The 10,550-nt window shown below is 38.7% G+C and overlaps 1 protein-coding gene across 1 annotated transcript; it reads left to right on the forward strand.

The window, feature by feature from the left end:
• Positions 1-565: 565 nt before the first annotated feature.
• On the forward strand, positions 566-9,476 carry figla (folliculogenesis specific bHLH transcription factor). Its single transcript, XM_074670796.1, has 6 exons — positions 566-910; positions 3,139-3,285; positions 3,413-3,502; positions 7,005-7,157; positions 8,260-8,324; positions 9,238-9,476. Exons 1-5 carry the CDS (start codon positions 674-676, stop codon positions 8,275-8,277), a joined length of 645 nt encoding a protein of 214 aa, XP_074526897.1. The 5' UTR covers positions 566-673; the 3' UTR covers positions 8,278-8,324; positions 9,238-9,476.
• The last annotated feature ends 1,074 nt before the right edge of the window (positions 9,477-10,550 follow it).

Here is a 10,550-nt window from a genome sequence, read left to right on the forward strand (position 1 = left end):
ATTTGTAAAGCTGCATCTCAGGAACCAGCCAAAGTGTTTTTAAACCTTGATTCACAGAGTGAAACAGTAGGTACAAGACAAAATATTGAAAATCCTGCACATTTATTATTGTACTTAATTAGATTTATAGATCTGAAAAGACCTTAAAGCTCTTACAAACTTTTTTAGTGTACTTCTTTTTTATTTCCCATTCAGACCTGTTAATATCGTGGACCTAATTTCCAACAACTTTTGAGAACTAACGCCCACATTGTTGTTCCCAATCTTTCCTAGTTCTTCTTCTAATATTTTCAGTCTGCGTTATTCTATCCCATGACCCCAATTCCTAAACCTGATTTCACAAATCGATTGGAGTCCGCATATTAGCTATTAAAACTATAATAAAAAGTGAAGTCGCCGGGAACAAAAATTACACTTTTCTCCTGGAATGACGCACGAAAAATATGTGTATTTGTGTGTGTGTGTGTGTGTGTGTGTGTGTGTGTGTGTGTGTGTGTGTGTGTGTGTGTGTGTGTGTGTGTGTGTGTGTGCGTGTGCAGTAGTAGGGGGTGGCATGAGCTGTCCTTTGTAAAGCACTGCGCCAGAGGGACCTAATTAAACCCTCGCCACAGGTGTGCGGTCCGAGAAGCCCATCTCCTGTTTTGCACAGTTACATGACAATACTCGGCCTTACATGAACCATGTAATAAAAGAACTGACTTCGAAGTGTGACAGACGTATCAGAATGAAGGTACCAGCGGAGGAATTAATGAGCGACATACTGAAGCGGCTGACAGGCGAGTCTGCACTCCCTGTGTACAGCAACGTCGAAAAGTTCAAACGAGGCAAAGACGGCATGTTCTTTGTCGCCGAGGACTTTCATGAAACCGTGAAAAAAAGGGAATTAGTCAACGCCAAGGAGCGGCAGAGAGTAAGTGTTGGTTATAAATTGATTTTTACGACCTATAAACTTTGACAAGAGCTCCATGGTCCGTAATTGAGTTCAACGGAAATGAGGGACCCGAACACACTTTACACTTTAAGCACTTAAAATAAAGCTTATTCGCTTCCTTTGTTCGCTAATACAGTTAAACAGCTGAGCCTAAGAGATGATGAAAACAGATATGATCACAAACCAATGTTCAGTCTGAGCTTTGGCAGTGTCGTCACAGGACTGATTGAGTGAGAACATGTTTCATTTCCAACAGAGAAGTTAGGAGGAAGAAGCTCTGCTCTTTTTCTTAACACCTGCTAAGAATACAGGGTGGAAAAAAGGTCAATGGATTTACTAAGGTGCGAGGAAGTACTGAGATAAAAATGAGGAGAGCAGATCATTTTAAAGGTATCCTAAGTTGGTGGCCGGAAAACAAGTTGTAACAGGAAAGTGAGAAGGCGCTGAAAAAGAATAACACCTGTCAATATTCAAGTGTGAAAAAGGAGAGAGAGTCAAGGAAAAATCACTTTTAGCCTGCAACTCTGTTCACATATGACTGAAGCTGGCTCCGTCCGAACCAAATAAAACCCTTCAATGATAAACACACTGTTGCTTTAATTCAATCATTTTTAACACAATCTAGATTCTGTTATTAGTTGTATAATAGTGAGATATTGTCATGTCTTATTTTTGATGTTGACATTATATGTTTTATTCCTCAGTTGAGCATATAGACTATAGAATGGACACTGTGTCCCCGCTTTTTATCCTTGTATAGTTTTAAAGCCAAAATATCCCAGCCACAGGTGCAAATAGTATACAGCTAGAGTCCGAGCAGTTGAGACTATAAGTGACTTTGACAGAATCTGAATGGTGACAAAAAATATGTATCATTTTTCTTTTGAGAGTCCAACCCCTGACTCTCACTCCCAACGTGAATATGATAACCACAGGATACTTTTTTGAGATTTGGATATTAGACACAAGGACTTTATTAGACTGGAATAAGTGTTAAAGATTACAGGACCATACTTAAAAATAGGGGGATAGTCGGGAGAAATTATAAGTTGGGAGTAGAGCGGGATAAAGGGTCAAAAAGTGGGAGACTCGTGCCTAATTGAGAGTGCTGACAGGTCTAAAACACAAAGCAGTCCTTCTCTTGATACAGCTAGACAGCCCCAAGAAGTATTAAACTTAGTAAAGTTAAATCGAGACCCCGCACTGAAGCCTTTTCTAGTTTCTGGAAAGTATAGTAACAGCTGGGTTGATGTACTGTCCAGATCCGGGGTCCCCAAACTTTTTCCCATCAGGGCCAAACCACTTTTCCCTTCTCTGACGGTGGGCCAGGGTCAGTTTGTAAAAAAAAGTGTGACCATCGCGGATGTGTGTAAACGTATATATTTATTGTTTCCCAGAAAGCCACACATAACCAAATATTATTAACCCTTTCTGGGATCTCGACAGAAAAAAATAATCAGAAAATAAACAATAACACTATTAATTAAATATATAACTGTATTTATGAAATAATTAATAACTAAATAACCCTTTTCAGGTTTTTCACAGAAAAAAAGACCATGAAATATTAACTTTTTTGTAGACACCACTGTTTGCAGCTCTCTCTTATTAACTTCACCGTGAAAACCAGAAAGCAAGCAGGCTAAGAAACCAAACTAAGTGATACAACACCTACCAGCACAATACATTTTACTACCGGTATGGTTGTATAACAGGATTTTTTTTTATGGAGGGGTTTCAGAAAGGGCACAAACTGCAGAAGGGTGAAATAGAAAGTTAGGTTCTATGCATGTGTAAGTCTCGACCATGTAACCAGACTGAAAAAAAAAAAGTCATAATGCGCCTCCGGTATTGTTACGGGGGCCAGGCAAAATGTGAAGGTGGGCTGTATCTGGCCTCCTGGGCCATAGTCTGGGGACCACTGGTCTAGATGGATGAGTCAGTCTAAAGGTCTACATTGTGGAATGACCTGTACTTTTTTAGGTCAACTCTAAAAAGTGAACACTGAACAAGACAAAGTGACAGACCAGCCTTTCTCTATTTCCCCCTCTGGGAGGTTAAGTAGCTTGTACTGCTGCCAGTAAAAGTCGTGAGCTTACATCAAGGACTTAGATTTTAACACGTGTTGTTAAACTCAGTTGTATAAATCACGACTGTCTCATTTTTTGAATAACTTGAATTGATGTTTTTTTTATCCCCATGTGCAGATCAGGAACTTGAACACCATGTTCTCCCGCTTAAAGCGCATGGTTCCACTCATGCGACCAGATCGGAAACCAAGTAAAGTGGACACACTTAAAGCTGCGACTGAATATATTAGGTTGCTTGTTGCAGTTCTGCAGGATGCTGATAGCGTGAGAACTGCATCTATCAAGACTCTGTTGGATGAAATAAAAAAAAAATGCCCTGTGCTGTCATGAAAGGGCAGCACCTCCACTTATTTTGGAATCCTGATTAGTGTCATTTTCTTCTTCTCCTCAGGATAATAGCAGTGGGACTGATTTCCTGAAGAATGCAATCACTTATGGCCAGACTGACGGCTTCAATAGTGACCTATGGAGGATGGATGACGTGAGTGTTTGTTTTTGTTTGTTCTGACTTAGCAGCTTTGTTGGGGTTGGCACTGAAACAAACATTACAGCACTGAAAGTGTCCAGGGATGTCAGACTTTTTCACAACAAAAGAAAGACCATTTTAATAATAAAATTCCATTGAATATAGATAAATATTGAATTCATGTTTTTGTTTTGTATTGTTTTTCTCTTTCTCATCCCTTTTGATCTGTTTTTTAAGACTCAATCTTCCAAACAGTTGGGTTTAAACACAACCTCAGAAAGTCAGAAGAACCTGTAAAGTACTATTTTAACAACTTTTGTGTTATGCTTCAGTGTAGAGCTGAGAAGTTAAAGAAAAATGACCGTGGTGTTTAGTGCTTATGTATGTGAGGACTGTATGTACCATATGCCTCTTTACTTGCCTCAAGTTTAGTCTTATAATCTTTACAAACAAAAGAAAACACACTGTACTGCTATGTCATGATTAACCATAATGATTTTTGTGAGCTTTCGACCTTTCAAGTTAATGACAATGAACCCATCATTTGGGTCAGGGCTCCTTAGATACACCTGCTTGTTTGCCCTTTGTTAAATCTGGAGCTTTTTTTGGTTGAGTTTATCAGGGAAGTGTTTCAGATGAGATGTTCTTACCTTCTCAGGTGTGCTGCTGTAAGTATGAAGGTTAGTATCTAGACCAAGACACCAGTCCCCAATCCCCCCAGTTTATTGAAGGATCAATACAGTATCAGTCTCTTGTCCCATCTCTGTGGTATTGATTTGCATTTTAAGTAGAAGTGCTTTGTCTGACATTTAGGTCCAGTAGATGAATCTGATCTTAAGGTTTCTTAGTAATGTCTTCATATTCAGTCGTCCGTTTTCCTGAATAACTTGGTGATTCTAAGGATTGAAACTTTTGCTATTATTGATTTCTTTGAATATGTCATTGTCACATGTTCTATACATCTCACTTACCTTTCTATGTGCAATACCCCCGCACTGCTGTTGGGCTCAAAACATATAGTAGTTTCCTAGCAGGTGACTGCTTTTTACCAATTAAAAAAACCTCTCACTGGATCAGCACTTAGGTTTACTGGCTTGGAGAAATTAGAAGGATACTGTATAACAGATACGCACTAGCTATTAACTTTGATGCATGGCACATCATTTCCTGATGTTGGCTGTTAATGAGGAGAAGACAAGGGCTGTGTCTCAAATGACGTACTTCTGTAAGTACACTTACATGAAGTGCTCTGTATACATCATGCACTTACTAGAACAGTGCACAAAATCTCACAGGGTAGTGTTTTCTCAAATCAAATTATGATCTCATTTCTCTACCGTTCACAGATGTTCTTCTGTAATTCCAGGGATGGCTAACCAGTCAGAGACCAAGAGCTACAAAAATCACTGTGGTACTACAGTTAGTACATTTACATGCTGCTTAAAAACTGGACTGTGAGCTTAGTCAGTACAAGATCAGACTATTGAGGTGTATGTAAACATCTTAGCGAAAGCAAGATCAGACTGAGCATAGCTTTACCAACACTCATAGATAACATTATCACAATTAAACTGTGGTTGGATTTGGCAGGACTTGGCATGTCTCGGTACGCCTCGGCATACGGTGTAGGGGTGGGGGATATACATCGCGTACGATATTATCCAAAATGTTGTTTTAACGATGTGCAATTTTACATTATCGAGTATTACTGTTTTGAAAAAAATAAGCAGACGGTGCAAAGTTGGCAAAGAAGAGGTGCTTGGAAGTCCTCATTCGCTGGATGCTTGCCTCAGAAGCCAATCAGCAGACAGGGTTCAGTCATGTGACTCAGTGAAAACCAAAACACTACATAGTCAGACATGGAGGAAACATGCAGGAGTCTCTCGTCTCAGCAGATGATTTAATAGCGAGATGTGGGTCCACATCCCCCGCCTGGAAATGGTTTGGAGTAAGTGTTGCATCTTCACAGAGAAGGCGTTGGGGGATGTTTCTTGTGGTGGTTTTTCCAGCTCTCTTTCCGCTATATGGAATGCGCTTGTCTGTGGGTGAAAATGTGCGCACATGTTTGTGTGTCTGTGAACAGCACTGGGAGAAATGTGACCGAGGCGATGCCGATACAAATGACATCCCGTGATGTAAATTAGATGATGTTAAATGAAAAAAAAAACAATGTGTAGACCTGATCTATGAGAGAGGAAACTTTTAATCCCTTCTGCTGTGATGTGGCGCCATATGGAAAATAAAATTGATATGACTTTCAGGGGGGGCGTACAATGTTCCAAACTGCGCCATATGACAGGTATCACTGTCTCTAAGTGCTCGCTAAATCTTCAAAACAACTGACTCTGTTTTATAATTTGACTTTCTGAGCCGTTAATTTGTGCTTGCAGAGTTCTATACCTTTTGAGAAACTGGTCAACGTTACCTTGCATTGCAATGAAATGGCGCTGAAAATATGAAACTTTGAAATGTTCCAACAATGTCTGGTTGGCATCTCAGACAGAACAGCTTTCATTTTTTCAGCAAAAGAAAAAAAAATTGTTCTCCCAATCCATAAAAGCCTCCTCTGTTAAGGCCTCATACTTTCACTTAGCTGTGCATTTTTTCTCTGACATTCTTTGTTGAACAATATCTTAACTGCGTTGTTGTCCTTTCTCTTCGAGCCCCATGCCTTATAGCTTCTCTCACTGGCTCCACTCAAATCTGTTACATTTCTGAAAGGGCCATATGCGCTTATTACAATGAATCAATTTTTTTTATGCATGGATTGAAGAGCCGCACACTAATAGGCAGAGACCCAAATGCAACTTATGAGCTGTGGGTTGGCCACCCCTGTGTTATTCAACCATTGTTTGATCTGCCCCTGCCTTTACGTAGACAATATGGCGACCATAAATGGTGAGAAGTGCCTGGCTTTCCACACTCAACTTTTGACCTTTTTGAGTGCTTAGGCTGAGAAATCAAAGTGCTCTACATTTTTTCCCGTACTGTCAGTGGAAACGCACTTATCCACTCAGAATACTAAGTGTAAGTACAGAAGTATGCAATTTGAGACACAGCCAAGGTCTTTAATGGGGTTATAACAAACACATCAACTTGACAGCTGTACAAGGAAGAGCTTTTCTTGGTTGCGCACTGATTTTATAAACCAGACTCAGTTACATTCTCCTCAGCTTGCCCTCAGGTCATAATAAACTCAGGATTTGTAAAACAGCTCTCACCTTGAAAGGAAAACATGCTTCAAGATTACTCTTACTTTTATACTGTGCCATTTCGAGCCTGACTTGCTAGACTTGTTATTAAAAAAGAAGCACTCTTTAGGTTACATCAAAATAAAACTGAGCATGTAGATGCAAACAAAGCTTTTAATTTAAGTACTGTTGTAGAAAATGTGTCAGCACTGCACCCTGATTCTTTTGTCTCTGCTCATTCCATTTCCATGCCTGGAGCCAAGTATGTCTGCTCTGCACCTTGTAGCATCTTCTTGGATTTTAATTACATGCTTTTCCCCTAACAGTTTCTTAACATGACAGAGGAGCACATGGAAGATGGATTTACTCTGCCCCCAGAACCAGTAACAGAGGAAGGAGACATGAGCAGACTGATGTTGCAACGCTGTGTGGTGCCCTCGTACCAGTTTATCATCCAAGTAGCCCCTGATCCCAGCTTGGTAACTCATTCATCCCTCCTTAATGTTGGGTTTTATTCTTTGTTTTAGGTTTTATCAGCTGCTTTGAAGCTATATTTCTGTCTTTAGTTCAGTGCAGCAGTTTTTGAGATGTCAGCTAAGGGGAAAACAACCTTTGATTGTTACTCAGAAAAAGGAACCTCTCAGAAATTCAACTTTTTTTTCTTTTACATTTGATCAGAGGGAAACTACATTTGCAAAACTAAGATCCATGGTTTCAATCATGGCGGTGCTGTAACTTTATGTTGAGGAAAACATTTACTTTAGAGTTTAACTCACAGCACGGGAGCTTCCTTTCAGGCACATTTGTAACATTCCTTTCAATTTATTTCAGATGAGTTTTGTTGAAACAGGTCACAAACATATTGGTAGTCTAAATACAATGGCTCAGTGGGAGCTCATTGCAGAGATTAAAAAAAAAAGTTCTGATGAGTAAACAGAACAAGAAACAGGCACAAATGATGTACAACACGCTCCTCACCAGAGGCATAATGGGTGGAATTAATCATGTTTGTTTTGTTCAGTGAGTGCTATCTGGTTTACACCCTTCAAGGATGGGCTGAGTAGATGCAACATTTTTATTGATTAGAGACGAGAAGTGAAACCTTTCTCTCCCAGATAACATGCAGCCCTCTGAGACAGAACCATTCAACCAGAAGGCAATCAGGCACATGCTTAATTCCTGAAATTATCTAAAACTGCCAATCAACAGAAAGCTTTTGATTGTCTACAGAGTAGCTGTGACATCCGAAGCATAGAAATCGTCCCTGCAAGTGTCTCGTCACCTGATTGGAAAATTAAAAGTGAGGTGGTTTCAAGTGAGACAAGACTCTTTATCCACAGTTCCCACACTTTTGGCCCATGCAAACAATTGGTGAAAAATACTGTTCAGGTTTTCAAGCTCTTTGTTACAATGACAAAGCGGCAGGTCAAGGTAAGGTCTCCTCTTGATGAGGAAATCTGTGTGGTGAGAAACTTGATCAAAAACTGAAAGATTTCATACAAAGTTAATAATGAACAACACTTTTCCACTACTAAGACATAGACCAAGAAGCAAATATTAACGTTTCCTTTTATTCCACAGATGTCTCAACCCCTCTGAGTGGTGTCAAGAGAATTTACCTTGGGCTGATGTCAGAAACCTGCCAGGTTAATTTATTTTAATTCATTCGAAACAGATCAGCATGGAGAGAAAAACGTGGGTGTAATCCAGATTACTGGAAATGGGGAAGTACAAGACTGAAATAATTTAGACTGCTTTGAGGAGACAATGCCAGTATCCCATAGATTACATCCAGATTTATTTTGATGCAGTTATGGAGACAGTTTCTTTACTTTTTTGCAATCCCAATACAGAGGAAGTCATTGCAGGTCTAACTGTAGTGATTGACTCAAATGTGACAATAACATCCATGCAGTACACAAATGTTGCCCTCTTGTGGTATAAGAGACGATGGTCAGGTATATCACTTATTTCATAAAAAAGACAACATAATGTGCACTGTGGACTGTATCAGCTCTTAGAAAACAGAATCTAACACCAAAGCAGGAATCTGAAAGAATTTAGTTGTGGAGCTACTCTGAATTACTCATTTCAAATAAGTTAAACTTGATTAATGTAGCACATTCAAGTGCAGCACACAGTGCTAAGCATTAAGTTTGATAAACAATAAAACCATCACAGTGAAAATAAAGAGGAAAATGATGCAAAAAATGTAGAAACCCAACATGTACAGATGTATTTATACTCCTGCATTTATTGATAGTCAAATTCATGGAGAAAAAATAAAATAAAACTTTAAAGAAGGAATTTTCTCCAGACTTGAAACAAGCTCCTACACTGCCATCTGCTGGTTTTAAGTTTCAATTAGTCTTTATCACTTTTCTGTACACACTGAGCTGGGTTGGTGGAGCTAATACATTTACACCAGTGGAGTTTGGTGGTGGTGGGAGGGCAGAAATTCAGGTGGCTCATTTCTACAAACGCATCATTGAGAATCTATTTGTGTGGATATATAACTGGATTTGCTTTATAAAGCCTTTCTCTCTCTTTGTTTTTTAGGAGCCTCCCTCTTTGAAGAAAAAAATCTTTCAGGAGGAAACGTAAAATTTTACTTATTTAATTTAATTTCACTTTTGAAATTTGAATTTTCCTTTTGAGTTCATGTTTTTGTTTTGTTTTGTTTTGTTTTTTAAATTCCATAAACAATATGGTACTTTTACTTTGAAATGTGACGCTGTAGATTTTACTTTCATTCAACAAACTACCCTTGGCAGCCATAAAATAAAGATTTATTGATTGTTATTGTTGTTGTTGTAATTATTATAACTTTTTGCTTTGAAGCAGTTAAAAGTAGATGGGGGCTGGTCTTTAAAATTATTTTTACAATACCCCAGCCATTCCAAATATCAAAATAAAATGTATACAGGTGTGTCTTGATAGATTAAAAAATATGGTGGAAAAGTTGATTTATTTAAGTAGTTAAATTTAAAGGGTGAAACTTAGATTATGTACAGTCAGAACACACAGGGAAATATCTCATGTAATTGTGTTATAGCAACAATCGTTATAATAATAATAATAATAATAATTATAATAATAATAATAATAATGAGAACGTTTATACATATTAATAAGGTCATTTTAAGGAATGGCTTGCATGCTTTTATTTTGCAGGGAACATTTTTGGACTAAACTGGTTAACTAAAAACCCCTGCATACAAACACCTGAGCCTTTAAATTGTCTTTTTACCTGGTTCAGTTGGATCCACAACCATTAGGAGGACTGCTCACTTAGTTTTCTGTAGAGTGCTGTATCAAACCATATTACCAGAAAGATAAGTGGAAGGAAAACGTTTGGATGAAAATGATGCAGAAGCAGCCAGGACAACTGCAGCCTGCAGCAACTGCAGCCAAGAAAAATCCAACCAAGAATTTCCCAAAGAGTGGACTAAAGCTGGAGCCAGCATCTGGAGCAACTATGGACACATGTATCAAGGAGTTTAATTGAAACTGTCAGATTTCTTGTGCCAAGCCAGTCCTGAATCAGGAATGATGTCAGAAGAGTCTTACCTGGGCTAAGGAGAAAAAGAAACAGACTATTACTCAGAAGTCCAAAGTTCTCCCATTAGATGAATCATTTTTATGTTTGAGAATCGATGCCCCAAAGTTTAGAGGAAAGTATAGAGGCACAGAATTAGTGTCTTGTACTTCAGAGTAAAGTTTCCCCTGTCAGTGATGGTTTTGGGTGTGAGGAAGTGAGTAAACTTTAATTATGATGTGCTTACCACAGATCGAAGTCACAGAGTGCTTTACAAAGACAGAAGATGCAGAAAAGAAATGAAACTGAGGAGAATATGTGGCATGTAAAGGTA

Source organism: Halichoeres trimaculatus, unplaced genomic scaffold (assembly GCF_033239565.1).
Source record: "Halichoeres trimaculatus isolate MK-OKI-2021-1 unplaced genomic scaffold, fHalTri1.1 fHalTri1_scaffold_5, whole genome shotgun sequence".
Lineage (NCBI taxonomy): Eukaryota > Metazoa > Chordata > Actinopteri > Labriformes > Labridae > Halichoeres > Halichoeres trimaculatus.